General features: G+C 36.4%; 1 protein-coding gene across 2 annotated transcripts in view; it reads left to right on the top strand.

Moving 5' to 3' along the window:
* Positions 1–16779, top strand: part of PCDH15 (protocadherin related 15) — a 1779889-nt gene that overhangs the window by 1584785 nt on the left and 178325 nt on the right. For both annotated transcript variants that reach the window (XM_055092816.2, XM_057298896.1), the window contains one exon: positions 5698–5814. In XM_055092816.2, the coding sequence (XP_054948791.1) occupies positions 5698–5814 (117 nt within the window). The remainder of the gene's footprint in view (positions 1–5697; positions 5815–16779) is intronic.

Here is a 16779-nt window from a genome sequence, read left to right as displayed (position 1 = left end):
ATAACTAATAAAAACTCTATACTTCATCTCCATGCTTTTTTAGTTTTTATTGTTTCTATTTATACCTTATTTTACTGTCTATGTCTTGAAAAGTGATTGTAGTTATTATTTTTGTTTCATAATTTAGTCTTTCTACTTAACATAAGAATATTTTATACACCACCACAGTTACAGTGTTATAATATTCTGTGTTTCCTTTGTACATACTATTACCAGTGAGTTTTGTATCTTCAGATGATTTCTTATTACTCACGAACTTTCTTTTTTTATTGAAGAACTTTCTTTAGCATTTCTTATAGGACAGGTCTGGTGTTAATGAAATCCCTCAGCTTTTATTTGTCTGGGAAAGTCTTTATTTCTCCTTCCTGTTTGAAGGATATTTTAACCAGATATACTCTTCTAGGAATTTTTTTTTCCTTCAGCACTTTAAGTATGACATGCCACTCTCTCTTGGCCTGTAAGGTTTCTGCTGAAAGTCTGCTGCCAGATGTATTAGAGCTCCATTGTATGTTATTTGTTTCTTTTCTCTTACTCCTTTAGGATCCTTTATTTATCCTTGACCTTTGGGAGTTTGATTATTAAATAACTTGAGCTAGTGTTCTTTGGGTTAAATCTGCTGGTAGTTCTATAATCTTTTGTACTTGGATATTGATATCCTTTTCTGGGTTTGGGAAGTTCTTCATTATTATTACTTTTAATAAACTTTCTACCCTTTTCTCTTTCTCTGTGTCCTCTTTAATGCCAATAACTCTTACATTTGCCCTTTTGAGGCTATTTTCTAGATCTTGTAGGCATGTTTCATTGTTTTTTGTTCTTTTTTTCTCTTGCCTCCTCTGACTGTGTATTTTGAAATGGGCTGTCTTCAAGCTCACTAATTCTTTCTTCTGCTTGGTCAATTCTGCTGTTAAAAAACTGATGCATTCTTCAGGGTGTCAGTTGCATTTTTCAACTCCAGAATTTCTTCTTGATTTTTAAAATTATTTCAATCTCTTTGTTAAATGTATCTGATAGAATTCTAAATTCCTTCTCTGTGTTATCTTGAATTTTTTGAGTTTTCTCAAAACAACTATTTTGAATTCTCTGTCTGAAAGGTCACTCTCTCTGTTTCCCCAGGATTGGTTTCTGGTGGCTTGTTTAGTTCGTTTGGTGACTTCATGTTTTCCTAGATGATATTGATGCTTGTGGATGTTTGTCTATGTCTGGGCATTTAAGCGTTGGGTATTTATTGCATTCTTCACAGTCTGGACTTCTTTGTATTTGTTATTTGGAAAGCTTTTCAGGTATTTGAAAGGATGTAGGTGTTGCTAAAGCTGTATCTGCTTTAGAAGGCACCACAAGCCCAGTAACACTGTGGTTCTTGGCAGATTCTTACTACCTTAATGGTCTTGGATAAGATCCAGAAGAATTCCCTTAATTACCAGGCAGAAACTCCTGTTCTTTTCCTTTGCTCTCTCCCAAACAGAATGTCTCTGTTTGGAGCCACCTGGAGCTGGGGATGGGGTGACACAAGCACCCCTGTGGACCCCACTGCTGGGACTGCAGTGGGTCAGACCTAAACCCAGCACAGCACTGGGTCTTGTCCAAGACCTGCTGTAACCACCCTGGCTACCACTTAAGTTTGTTCAAGGCCATGGGTCTCTATAATCAGCAGGTGGCAAAGCCAGCCAGACCTGTGTCTTTCCCTTCAGGGTGGCAAAAATCTCCCAGGCCCTGAACAGGTTCAAAGTTACCATCTGGAAGTCAAAACCTTAGAATTCTACCTTGTGTTCTTGTGTACTGTGGCTGAGCAGGCACTCAACCTATGAGAAACAGTCCTTCTCCACAAGCAGAGGAGCCTTACCCTGTGCCACTATCAGAGACCCTTGGGGAGTACTGCCAGGCTACCACCAATGTTCACTTATGGCCCATGGCCTCTTAAATCAACTTGTGGTGAATATGCCTAGCCTGGCAGTAAAAATATCAAATATTTTCTTTAGCTGCAGATGTAGCCTTTTATGACTTTTTATGCAGAAGCATAAAAGAAGGGAAATAAGTCAGTAAAGACAAGGAGACAATACAGAAATTAAGAGAGAAAAAAACCCAGCAGAATGCTAATAATATGAGAAATATGAGAAACAGCAACTTGGACAGCAAATAGGAAGTGTCTAGTAGTGGAAAACAGAACTGGTAACAGGCAAACAATCAACCGTACACCCACGTAAAAGTAGGTATTGGCTCCATAAACCTCAAGGCATTATAGAGCAGCCATATAGCTCAACAACGATAATGCTAATGCTAGACCATAAGACAGAAACAACTAAAGTCATTCCGCCCATTGGCTTATACTGTCTGTGTCTCCTCATAGAGCCTGCATTAGCTTTAGTATGGTAAGGACTGGCATTTGCTATATACATATCTTTTTTTTTTTTTTTGAGACAGAGTATCACTCTGTCACCCAGGCTGGAGTGCAATGGCGCGATCTCAGCTCACTGCAACATCCGCCTCCTGGGTTCAAGGAATTCTCCCTTCCTCAGCCTCTCGAGTAGCTGGGATTACAGGTGCCCGCCACCATGCCAGGCTTATTGTTGTATTTTTAGTAGAGACAGAGTTTTGCCATGTTGGCCAGGCTGGTCTCGAACTCCTGACCTTGGGTGATCCGCCCACCTCAGCCTCCCAAAGTGTTGGAATTACAGATGCGAGCCACCGTGCCCAGCCTACACGTTATTTTTAAAAAGATGATCAAGTTCCAACTAGTTAGAACTTTCTACTTATCTTCTAAATAAAAACTGTTCTATAGGTTTTTGCCTGTGATTCCAGAAAATCAAAAATTTTATCATCTTTTTCTCTTTATTTTTATTTTGTTGTGTGTGTAGAACTTCAACTTGTCATTAAATTTACAAACTTACCAGCAAGCTCTTATCTTCCTAGCATGATCATTAAAAAGATTCCTTACATCTTCTTGGTAGTCTGCTAAAGGAGGAAAGGTTTCTGTGATTATTACAGACTCTAATGTAGCAAATAAATAAATAAAACATAGTTTTCTCCTGTTAGCTACCTACACCTTCAGGTATAATTTTATTTGCTTGACACATGGAAACAAATTGCAGGCTTTATGAGTATAACCATTTTTTAAAGTTTTCCTTAAGAAAAAAACCATAAGGTTTTTCAAGTTGTAAATCATAACATTCAGAATACTCTTTTGAAGCATTAAAACTATTTTTTGTTGAGACCAATAAAAATTTTTACCAAAAGAAACAAATATTATGGGTTTTAATGATACAATTTTTAACTACAGAGGAGGAAATATTTCTTTTTGCTAATATTACCCTCTAGTGGAATAATGGGCAAGAGAAAAGAGCATGGTTTTGGAGTGCTGAGCGTGTCCTTAATTTACTGCACAAGAGAACATTTGCACAGAAGCCGATTTATATACATTTTTGTTCAGATGTCCCTGAGCATAAATACAGTGAACTATTGATTATGCTTGTTGGAATTGCATTTTAATACATTTCTCCTCTTGAAATAATGCATTGTGGAAAAACTATATGCAACTAGCTGCATTTGTAACCACAATGAAAGATTATAACCCCAAAGTATGTACAACGTGCCATAAAAAGAAATACTACTACAATAACTACATTAATTTATTCTTCATCCTGTCAATAGAAAATAAAGAGGGAAGAGAACCAATCTTTTCATAGGCTTCAGTCATTTACAGTCTTAGATGTGTGTCTAATCAGTTTGTGAATCACTGTACATTCAAGTTAGAAGGTGAATCCAATGAATACTTCCCAAGCAAATAAAAAGTTCATCATATTCAACACTGTGAACAGCTGTGTTGACATAATTGGAAAAGTATATACATTTTTTTTGTTTCTGAAGAATCAAATTTTCCAAAAAGTACCTTGTGACATTAAGGTTTTAAATTTCCCCTGAGAATAAAATAAAGAATAAAATTTTTAAGAACATAATGAGCTCATTGGAAACTCAAGCATGGAAACATTGCAGTGTTGGGCTCCTTCCTTTCTAACCTTCAGAAGTTATAATTTAGAGGTGCTAAAGGATTTCCACACCCTTAGTTACCACATCCACTTATTAAGTTAATTGGCACTCTTGGAAAGAGCACGAAAATGTGTGAATGCTAATGTTTTATATATTTACTCCCTGCATGGAGCCTCAATATCAATACCCTTCACAGTCCTCATTATAGAGAACCAAAACTTCTCGGTTCATTTACTTGTTCAGATTCTAAAGTCCATAATTTATTGTAAAAATATTTTTCATAGAAGAGATTGTGAATACTATATTTCAAAACAGAAGAAATGATATCTTTTATTTTTCAGTTTTGTGTACAGTTCAAGTTCTCCTATTAGAATATGCAGGTTTATTCATATTGACTACTCAGAACTCAACTCTATGGTGAATATAAAAGGAAGCATTGTTTGATAGTAAGAAATAATTATTCTGACTTCTTTGCAAAAAGAGAAGTTTGAGATCTGTTAATTTATGTGTTTCCAGCTTAATACTGTACAGGAAAATTGTTGTGTCTAAGCAAATATCAAAGAATATGTAGAATTTTTTAAATTTTGTTTTTACTAGCAAGTGAGAAAAAGGTGACTTGGAGGAGAAGAACAGATAATTAACAAATTTAGGTTTCAGTTCAAATATGTTTGACCCACACTACCCAAAACACGATAGGGTAAGGATTATTAAAATATTATAAATAAATAAATCTGCCATATGAATAAGCATTATTTATTGACAAAAGATTATATACAATTATCTATAAAAGATAAAATGATTCAGAAAAAAATAGTCTTCCTTTCAGGGGACTTGATTTATTATTTTGGCCCTGACAAGTAGATTAATTTAGTCAAAGTTACTAGCCTATCTGCAGATCAGTATTTTTACTAGCCTAATGGCAGTTAAGTGACACAAAGACAGGGACATCTTTTTCTTGAGTCACAACAGTATCTTCAGTGCCTCGCACTGAAGTGCTAAATATCTGATGAAAGTGGGAAATACCTGATAACTATTTATTTAATGAACTTGACAATGCATGAATAACAATGCATATATAGCGCCAAATTGGAAAAATAAGATACATATAAGTTGCTCTGAAAAAAATTCAGTAAATTAACATTGTTTTCTGTGTATAAATATATCTAATCTTAAGTGTCATTATTTTAGTGCACTGCAGAGAAAATCTCCTTTTATCATGTAAAATGGCAACACAGGATATTTCACAGTTTGTATCTGAAATGTTCTAGTCATAGTATTATGCTAAGTATATAAAATAATTTACATTGCTATAAAAACATACAAAGAGCATTTAAAAAAATCTTTTACGCCTGCTTCACAGAATGTAGCTTTTGAAGAAACTTGTTCTTATTTTCAAATGTTAAAATTTTACCTCTTACCATTAGAAGTTAGAAAAAATTCCAGGGTCACTTCAGTCTCCAAAAGGCATGTTTTTGAGGGTGAAAGACTTTATTCCAGTGGAATGGCCTTCAGTTGATATCCACACATTAATATTGTATGAGAACTCTGGCAGTTTCCTCTGAGGTGCCAGTCTGAAATGAGAGTAATGGAATTGAGAGGATGGAAGGCTGACAGTGGTAAATAAGTTGTGTGATATGAAGACTGGAAGTCAATCTAGTAACTGTATCCCTAACCTGGTTTCAACTGAAGTACTAAACTCCTAATTGTGTTTTACAGGATATGAATGATTATCCTCCTGTCTTTAGTAAACGAATATACAAAGGGATGGTGGCTCCGGATGCAGTCAAGGGTACACCTATCACAACAGTTTATGCTGAAGATGCAGACCCTCCTGTAAGTAGAAGGCATTGATTAATATTCTGAACTGTACTGAGAAAAATCCTTAACACTCATAAATGACCGAATCACAAGACAGCAAAAGTAGTCTCTGTAAATTTCACCCTATTTATTCGTACATTTTATGTTCTTTTACTTATTTCATCCACAGGTACAGAGCATATTTCAAATGACTATTATTGAACCTAGACAAAGAATATGCTTTTTGTTTTTCTAGAATGCACAATGTACTAATTACTAATTTATCTAACAATGATAAATATATATGAATTGTCTCCATTTGTAAGCTTCACTTAATCTAGATATGTTTTAAATTTATGTATTTTCCACTGTATGCATATATGACTATTTTGTTAGCAAACTCCAAATCAACATATCACATGAAACTTATATTGAATGTGTTTATTTTGGTAAATTAAAAAGCTTAAGATTGCTTACAGAAAATAATTAACATTCTTTTATCATATAGAACTTTACTTTTTTGAGATATCCCAAATTATCTTTCAAGGCAAGGTTTTAATTAAAATATTATTATAGTGAGAGTGATAAAATACCATATATAATTAATAGTAAACATATAAAAAAGCTTTCTATAAATACCTTGTTTTATAAATATTAATTATTATCCTGATGATTTAAATTTTTCTTTGAGTGGGCTCACACTGTAAGTTGGTGGCTGATAAATTTTAGAAAAATACAAATAAAAGTTAAATGAACTATTTTAGAAGAGTAAGAAAATAAAATCCTGAATCTTATAAGTGATTTAGAAGTTCTGTTTTCTATTGCTAATATAAATAGTGTTTCTTTTAATGCTTGTATTTAATTAAAAGTGAATGGCCATCATAACATTTTTCAGCTTCGATTTGGACAAGTCTTATAAACTCTATTGTGACTATATGGAATCAAAATGTATTAATGTTAACATGAAAGTGGTGGGCTTTAATTCAGAAGCTCCTTTTCTTAAGTGTGTTAAAATGTCTTTGAAACTGCTTTATTGTGCTTTGGGATATATGAGAGGCAAAAATTTCATAGACTTGAACCCATCAATAAAGATAGTGAATGTGAAACTGGCAATTTTTCTGTTTTTTAAGTACATTGTACCATGTACAATTACTTTGAAATTAGGAATATGTATTCAATTTTATTCAACATATGTGTTTTTAGCACCAACTATATACTCGTCATTGTGGCAACCAGTTTTTGCTCTCAAGAAACTGAAAATTTTATAGAAAAGACAGAATTGCAAATAGAAACCATAATACTCTGTAATAAATGAGTGTGAGCAAACACAATACTAACATACATTTAAAACAAATTTTCATCAGCACAGAATTTAATATAGAGTTTAATGGCGTTAATGATGAGAGATGAAAAGTCGCGCTATTTTTCACCTACATGGGACAGACCTGAAAGTCTTCGTATAGACAGTAAATTTCTTACTTCCCCTTTGGTAGTAATGACTGTGGTGCCTGGCTTGGCATCCAGAGCGCATCCATCAAGGTGCGAAAAGTTGTCTTGGTCTGTTGTCTGTTCTATAAAGAAGATAAATTACTTATCGTAAGTATTTATCTAAAGAGAAAGCTCTGTTTTTACCCTTTGAAGCTCTTTTAAATAAAATTGCCAGATTTAAATTTCATATTTCTTTGGAAGAGGTTTTCAGTTTTGCACTCCCGGTAGTAATTTTTAGCATTTAATAATTGATATTGGCCTTTCATTAGATAGAAAGTGGATGCCAGTCATTCCATTGAAATACTGAATCTATTTATTTCAGTTATTGAGTATATATTTATCAGACTCAGTTTTGCCCCTTGAAACACCAACAATCTTTTGATATAGCTATGGTCAGAATTGAGCTTTTGAATCATTGTTGCAAATTGGGACCCTTAAGTGAGCATAGTTGCAATTTGGTTGCACCTACACGAATCCTAAGTAAAAGCTCAATTCCATGAACGTTTTTGAAATTACTATATTACATAATTACTTTTTTTTAAATGTTATCCTTTTTACCCTTATTTTATGTTGGTACCATAAAGACAGAATAATTATTATTCAGATAGGCTTGCCAAGTGTTTTCTACTCTGTTACTGTTATAAATGTTTATTAATTAGAAGAAAATAGTTTCAATTTCATATTCTTCAGGGATCCTATGCCACTACCTGGGGCTGTAAGTATCTATCTTAACACTGTAGGTTTATTTAATAGTCTCTCTTCCAAACTAGAATGTAAGGTCCTTGAGGACAGGAATCAAAACTTATTTCAGTTTGTATTCTCATGTCTAACTCTAAGCCTGCTACTTACTAGTCTCCCAGGAAACATTTGTTGAATAATTGAATAGGTGAATAAATAAATGTTTATTCTGTATTCTTCAGGATTGACAAAATGTGCCAGACTTTCAGAAATTTAATTTTGTTTTACTGTAGAAAAAATTCTTAATATCTCCAAGACTTAGTTTGGCCATGTAAGGGCTATGAGAATTAAATGATTGATGTATATACATGCTCAACCAGGCTTCTGCCCCCGCATATATTAGGTATTACTATTATTAAGCAACAATAATTTTCATTTCTAGAGGTTGGCCACATCGTTTTCAAGGTATCCTGTTTCTTTTGAATGAAGTGAGAACCACTCATTTTAAACTATAGAATGACAACACCATAACTTTTTGAAATATCAGAGAAACTGGAAAAACTCTGAAAGCCAGAGAGAGCACTATTGTTGAATACAAAATAAGAATTATAAAATACATGTTTTGCAAAACTGAAGTGCTCCAGAGGGAGGAAAAACATATTCCAGGAACTTTTCCCCCTACTGAATTAAAGCTGAGAGGATCTCTTTTTTCCACCGTGCTTTCGTGACAGCGTTGACATTATGTAGTTCACATGAGACATGAATAGTGAATGACTGATCATTTTGGAAATTAAAAATGGCTAACCTTTTATTTCTTTTCACCAGAGACGTTTCATTCCCAAATTTGACAAAACAAAACTGCAGGTGTAATGTTTATTTGCATAGTTTTGTTCTTTTTGAAACTGCACTTATGAGGAGATTTTGGGGAATGGAGTTAAATTGTGACAGAATAGTCTTTTGTGAGTATGTGAACATGGAATAATTGGGATAAATAAATAGGGTTTATGTTTCATCTTCACTTCATCTCCAAGAAGTGAAGCATTATTTGTACCATTCCTTATATTTTATGAATTTATAAGGTTCTTGTTTAAAATAGAGTAGTAATTGGAACATGTTTAATATTGTCTCCGAAATTGGTGGGTTCTTGGTCTCACTGACTTCAAGAATGAAGCCGCAGACCGTCGCACTGAGTGTTACAGTTCTTAAAGATGGTGTGTCCAGAGTTTGTTCCTCCTAATGTTCGGATGTGTTTGGAGTTTCTTCCTTCTGGTGGGTTCGTGGTCTTGCTGGCTTCAACAGTGAAGCTGCAGACCTTTGCAGTGAGTGTTACAGCTCTTAAGGCAGCACGTAGGGAGTTGTTCGTTCCTCCCGTCCAGAGTTGCTCATTCCTCCCGGTGGGTTCATGGTCTCGCTGGCCTCAGGAGTGAAGCTGCAGACCTTCGCAGCAAGTGTTACAACTCATAAAGTCAGTATGGACCCAAAGAGTGAGTAGCAGCAAGATTTATTGCAAAGAGCGAAAGAACAACGCTTCCACAGAGTGGAAAGGGACCCGAGCGGGTTACGGCTGCTGGCTTGGGCAGCCTGCTTTTATTCCCTTATCTGACCCCACCCACATCATGCTGATTGGCCCATTTTACAGAGAGCTGATTGGTCCATTTTACAGAGAGCTGATTGGTCCGTTTTGACAGGGTGCTGATTGGTGCATTTATAATCCCTGAGCTAGACACAGAGTGCTGATTGGTGTATTTACAATCCTCTAGCTAGACGTAAAAGTTCTCCAAGTCCCCACTAGATTAACTAGACACAGAGCACTGATTGCTGTGTTTACAAACCTTGAGCTAGACACAGAGTGCCGACTGGTGTGTTTGCAAACCTTGAACTATACACAGAGTGCTGATTGGTGCATTTACAGTCCTTTAGCTAGACACAGAGCACTGATTGGTCCATTTACAGTCCTTTAGCTAGACACAAAAGTTCTCCAAGTCCCCACTAGATGAGCTAGACACAGAGCACTGATTGGTGGGTTTACAAACCTTGAGCTAGACACAGGGTGCTGATTGGTGCATTTACAAACTTGAGCTAGACACAGAGCACTGACTGGTGCATTTACAATCCTTTAGCTAGACATAAAAGTTCTCCAAGTCCCCACCAGATTAACTAGATACAGAGTGCTGATTGGTGCATCCACGAACCCCAAGCTAGACACAGAGTGCTGATTGGCGCATGTACAATCCTCCAGCTAGACATAAAAGTTCTCCAAGTCCCCACCCGACTCAGGAGCCCAGCTGGCTTTGGCTAGTGGATCCCATGCCGGGGCTGCAGGCAATGCTGCCTGCCAGTCCCGCACCACGCACCCACTCTCCTCAGCCCTTGGGCAGTTGATGGGACCGGGCACCATGGAGCAGGGGGCAGCACCCTGTTGGGGAGGCTCGGGCTGCGTGGGAGCCCACGGGGGTGGGGGGGTTCGGCTATGGCGGGCTGCAGGTCCCGAGCCCTGCCCCGTGGGGAGGCGGCTGAGGCCTGGTGAGAATTGGAGTGCAGCGTGGGTGGGCGGGCAGTGCTGGGGGACTCAGTGCACCCTCTGCAGCTGCCGGCCCGGGTGCTAAACCCCTCACTGCCCAGGGCCGGCGGTGCCAGACAGCCGCTCGGAGTGTGTGGCCCGCCAAGCCCACACCCACCTGGAACTCGTGCTGGCCCACAAGCACCATGCACAGCCCCGGTTCCCACATGCACCTCTCCCTCCACACCTCCCTGCAAGCAGGGGGAGCCATCTCCAGCCTCAGCCAGCCCAGAGAGGGGCTCCCACAGTGCAGCGGTGGGCTGAAGGGCTCCTCAAGTGTGGCCAGAGCGGACACCGAGTCCGAGGAGGCGCTGAGAGCAAGTGAGGGCCACCAGCATGTTGTCACCTCTCAATATGAACAATTTTGACCAACTTTCTTTTATATATATGTATATAACATATATATAACATTGTGAGAAATATGTTTTTATATATATGTAACATATATAAAACATATATAAAACATATATGTAACATATATATAGAACATATATATAACATATATATAACATTGTGAGATTATGTAGACTTTTAAGACTTCTTTTTTCAGGCTTTAATACTGATTTATGAAATAAATATGCTCCATAAAAAATTCTTGCAATTTTTAATAGTTATGGACTTTAAAATCAGTTCCCAAATACTTAGTATTCTCACTATACTTTTTCAGAAAGTATATATATAAAGATAAAATCATTACAACTGTGAAGTATTTTACTTCCCTCTGTTGAGATTTTGAGAACTATTGTAGCCTTTCAGAGCTTAGAAGAGCTACCTGAGGAATTATTTGCAAAGGGGTTTCAACACCCATCTGTCATTCAAGGGTACATTTATTGATCTCTAGAGAATGTAAAAAGATGGCCAGTTCTTCTTTTCTATAATGTATATCTGTGTTTTATTAAAATGTCATGATGTTACCAAACATGCTATGTAATTATGGGCATTTCCCAATACTTAACCCTCCAAACAGTCATTCTGTTACAATCTATTAGCAGAGGGTGCTAACAGTAGAAAGAAAGTAACACTCATGTAATTTGCTGCTTGCTTGCTTTGTGTGCCGTAGTCAAAACTATTCAGGACCAAGAGTGTTATAAAATTGTATTTTTCCTTCCAGATAATATAGTTTTTTGGTATCATTTTCAATTGATATCACTACTGATTTATTTTTCATGACTCACCACATACTGGCTTGTGTTGTTAGTCTGTATTGATTTAGATTATTGTTAACAATGTAGCAGAAACTCTGATTTTTAAGATCAGCAGCTACTAACTATGATTTCTCACCCAGGAGCATGAGGAGGGAATATACACAGCTCAGTGTTGTTGCTTTTTTTCCCCTTAACATCAAAGCTGTTAGGGAAATAATCAAGAACTACTTTTACTGTGAATGTCAGCTTGTGACATGCTATAGTCCCAGCCTGACTCCCACTGGTCTCAAATACTTAATTAGAAAGAAGGTACACCATGAAACAGTTGGGGCTTGATCTTTAAAACAACAATGGAATATAATTAGATTTGAAAGTGTAAACGGGTATATAAGGGAAGGCTTAGTGAAAAATGATTATATTATTAATAATACTTGAAATTAATATTAGAATTAACAATTCAGATGTAAATAATGCTCTTTTAATTTAGAAATTGTCATACTTACCAGAGCTAAAGGGGCATTTTTCTTTTGTTATAAATGGAAATGTGCGTAAAATTTGTTTGTTTCAACCTTTAAAAAAGTGTCCTTCAGATCCCATAATGTGTTACTAAATAAAACTAAAATCTAGCCTGGAAAATCTCCATACTCAGATACTTAGCAGGTAAACAGACTAAAAGCCTAACTTTAGTAGTATGTTTCCCTGTAACAACAGCTTAGTCTTAGCCAATTCCAGTAGGTATACTTTAACCGCTCATAGGCGGCCAACTGTTTAAACTTTGTTTAAATAAGGCAAATGCTGAGCTGTAACCAATCCAGCTGTTTCTGTATCTCAGTTTTAGTTTTTGCACATCACATTTTTTTCCCATAGATGTTTGACCTTGCGACAGTGCCAAAGTCTGTCTGAATTTTCTTTGATTCTAGGGGCTGATTTGCAAATCATGTTTTTTTTTCTTTTCTCAATTAAACTCTTAAATTTGTCTAAAGCTTTTCTTTTAACAGTATCAATAATTTACATATTTCGGGAGTGGGGAATAAGAATATACCTCACAGGACCTGGGTCCCAACATACTTTAAACAAGACAGATTTCCAAGAAAATTGAGTGAAATATAATAGACTTTCTCTGGGACTGGCCCACAGACCTCCCTTATGGCTTAAATGATATTCTTTATTCTGAGTGTCTTGCCAGGGGAAATGGAAACAGACCCTCTGAAAGGGTATCTTGGCTTCTCATGACCTGGATTCTTGGCCTTAACACCCTCTAAATTAAGCCACTCATAATTCCTGGTCTTATCTTTGTCCTCTTTGCAATTCATTCATTTTCTTGCATGGTGGCTATGTTTGGACCGTAGCCCTACAATCAAACACAGACCTAACATAGCCTAGAGACTGTGTCACAGCCTGAGGTCACTTTTAGGACAAATTAAATTTTAAATGACTTCAAAAAATCTGAGTGCAACTATCTATAGAATGAGAAAAATTGGCACCCACACCCTCCCCCATCCCCTCGGCCTCAGGTGTGGAGGTTGGAGGCTGAAGGAGCTGTACCATGGGGCTGGCAGAAACCTTATCTGTTGCCCAGTTATCAAACCAAGGAGTACATGAAACCTAATGCTGAGAGGAGGCTAGAGGCAGATGGCAGTGTGAGGCTAAGGTTGCCTTCACACAGATCAGCAACTCCGTGAGAAGGACCCTAGATGATAGGTATTGAGTTGCCGCAGCTGCTTTGATTGCTTTGATCTGACGCGGGGATGATGTGGTTGCATTTAAAGAGCCTGGGATGGATCGGGCAGAAAATATCAGACTAAGAGCTTAAAAAAGAAATGTGAACACAGGAGTTACCTGAATTGAGGTTCAAACTCTGAAAGTAAATCCATTCTCTAAGAATGAAAACATAATTAGATAAGAGAAAAACCTGGAAATAGACTCTCAGAATTTGGGGATATGTCAAGGACTGATTAGTGGAAAGAGCCAGAGAAATTAAAGACTGACAAGATGGAAGGGAAACCTGCTAGTAATGTGGTACAGGTGAAAAGAAGTTTTCAATGGAGAGAAGGAAATGAATGGTGAAAAACTTTGCAGACAGGACAAGGACAATGAAATTTAAATGAAGGACCATAGTTCTGTTGATTAGGAACCCATGGGCAGCCTTCATGGTAAATTGGCCTCTGGTCTCCTGATGCTGCCTTCTTACTCTTTTAATTTTCATGTGTCTGAGGCATCTGGGGACATGACATTTATTTATGACTCACCTTTTTGTTTTTAACTCTGTAAGTTTATTTTCATTATATTTTCTTTGAAGAATTAGTCACATACATTTTATTTAAAAATAATTTATGGTGCCTTAATTATATTTCCTAGGCATTTTTAAACAGCCATTTATATTTTCCATATTTAAACCTATGTATGACATGCAACACTCCTTTTATATTCCGACCCATCCACTCTTAAGCTCTGCATTTGCTGCATCTCTTAGTTTATTTATGTATTCAATTTATTGAGGATACACACTTTGTAAGTTCTTATATGACACTTTTTTTTTGCTTATACTTAGAAAACTTGAAAGACTACTAGAGTCTTGGGTCAAAAGTTTTTCCCTTTAAAGCTATATAGATGATGTTTTGCTATTTTTTTATTATTTAATAAATTATAAAGTGTGAAGCCAAATTAATGTTTCTTCATTTTTAGATATTTTAGCTTTATCTGCTTAAAAAAATCTCCATTTTTATATTAAAGTTTTTTACTAGTATATATTTAGATATTCTTTTCTTTGTATGAGTTGTGTCTGGTGTATGATGGCCCCTCATATGCAAATTTATATAGTTTATCAGCTCAATAAAATTTTAAGTGGTTTCAAAAGTGTGGGCTCAGGAGCAAGAATGTCTGGTTTCCACTTCAAAAACTCCCACTGACTAGCCCTGTGGCCTTGGTCAAGTCACTTAATTTACTGTAACCCTCAGTTCTGGCATGTGGAAAATGAGAACAAAAATAGCACAATTAAAACTTTATACCCCTTGAACAGCCACTCCCTATTTCCCCTTTCCCTTAGCCCCTGACAACCACCTCTGCTTCTTGAGTTTGACGACTATTTTAGATATCTCATGTAAATGCAATCATGCGGTATTGGTCCTATGACTGGCTTAGTTCACTTACCATAATGTCCTCAAGATTCGTTCACATTGTTACAAATGGCAGTACTTCCTTCTTTTTAAAGCTGAGTAATGTTCACTTGTATGTATATACCACATTTTCTTTATCCACTCATCCATCAATGATCATTTAGTCTGTTTCCACATCTTGGATACTCTGAATAATGCTTCAGTACACATGGGAGTACAGATAGATATCTCTTAAAGATCCTGATTTCAAATATTTTGAATACATTCCCAAAAATGGAACTGCTGGATCATATGGTAGTTATATTAGTAATTTTTTTGAGGAAACCCCATACTGTTTCTCATATTGACAGTGCCATTTTACATTTCCACCAACAATGCACAAGTGTAGCAATTTCTTCACATTCTTGCTAACTTTAAAAAAATTTTTTTTAAATAACAGCCATCCTACAAAGCATGAGGCGATATCTGATTGTAGTTTTGACTTTATTTCCGTTATGACTAATGATGTTGAGCACATTTTTATGTACTGTTGGCCATTTGTATGTCGAGTGTGTATGTTGTTTTTTTTTTTTTGAAAAAGTTATTCAAATCCTTTACCCATTTCTTAATTGAGTTATTTGTTGTTTGTTTTTCTGGTATTGTTCTAAGGATCTGCTTTCCAAAATTGTGACTGTAGTTAACAGTACTGTGTGATACACTTAAAAATTTGTTTAAAGAATATATTTCATGTGTTCTAAAAACAAAAGAAATACTTTATAGGGTTGCTGTGATGTTGAAATGATGTCATTTATGTGGAACAGTTGGTGCCTACCACATAGTAAATAATATATATTAACTATCTTTTTTTATGTTTACTCTGACCTTTTTTATGCTTTAAGTCTGTGAGATCTGTCATCCATATTTATATTTTGTGATCTGCTTCCTTCTCTTTGTGCTTTTCCCCTGCATTCTGGAAAATCCTGTAAAGGTCAGAGGTCCAGGAACCTGAGCATAAGTTGTAGAGAAGAAGTGGGTAGCATAAGGTAGTAGGGAGTCAGGAAGGTTCTATGCCTCTGAAACATGACCATGACAATTTTTTCCCTGCTGGATCTTTTCTCGGGGTGTGTTTATAATCTAAGGACTGGACCCAAGTATTCTGTTCTGAAGTTTCCCTTTGACTACACTACCATTGTGGCTAAATGCTACAGCTTGTTTGGCTTCACACCTGGCTGTTCCACTCACCATGGTAATGGAGAGCCTGCCACCCCATCCTCTCTCCAACCTCAAGCCATCTTTACTACAGAGTCAAATAATTTAAAAGCATTCAAGACAATGCCACTGTCAGGAACATTATATGTCATATTATGAACTTTCTAACATATCCCAGAGATTCCTATACAACTGTGATCATTAGTTAGTGTGAAGTACCCTGTGAACTTCTGGTGCAGCAGGATTTGATTAACACATAGCAAAAAGAATGAAGTGTAAGAACTGAGTGCTCAATGAAAATAGAAAAAGAAAGCAATACCATTATATAAAGTTTTTTTTTTTAAGCACACAGAAGCTTCTACAGTTTTTCCTACAAAAACAATTCTTAGTAAACAACACCAAAATCTCACTGTTCTGCAATAGCAAAGATCAATATTTTTATTTATGGGTCTGTGAGGCAGCTAGGAGTTGGCTGACCTTGTCTGGGCTCATGTCTGTTCCACGTATCTCCTTCTGCAGGGACGCATGGCTAACCAGGCCTGCTTTTCACATAGTGAGAATAGAATCCTAAGAGAACTTGCCTAACCACATGATGACATGTAAAGACTGCTCTCGTGTCACAGTTCTTCATGTCTGTTGACCAAAGCAAGTCACATGGCCTAGCCCAAAAAATCAGAATAGGAAGTAGAAGAAAGGGGAGGGGATATTTGCTAAACTATAATACAATGTACCATAAATGGTCTAGTTAAAAGATACTCCTTAAATGTATTAAAAAGATTGCCATTGGTGGCAAAGAGAGATAGGAAAAAAAGGTATGAGAATAAAA

Source organism: Pan paniscus, chromosome 8, assembly GCF_029289425.2.
Source record: "Pan paniscus chromosome 8, NHGRI_mPanPan1-v2.0_pri, whole genome shotgun sequence".
NCBI classification, from domain to species: Eukaryota; Metazoa; Chordata; class Mammalia; order Primates; family Hominidae; genus Pan; species Pan paniscus.
This window is presented reverse-complemented; position numbering and strand designations above follow the sequence as displayed.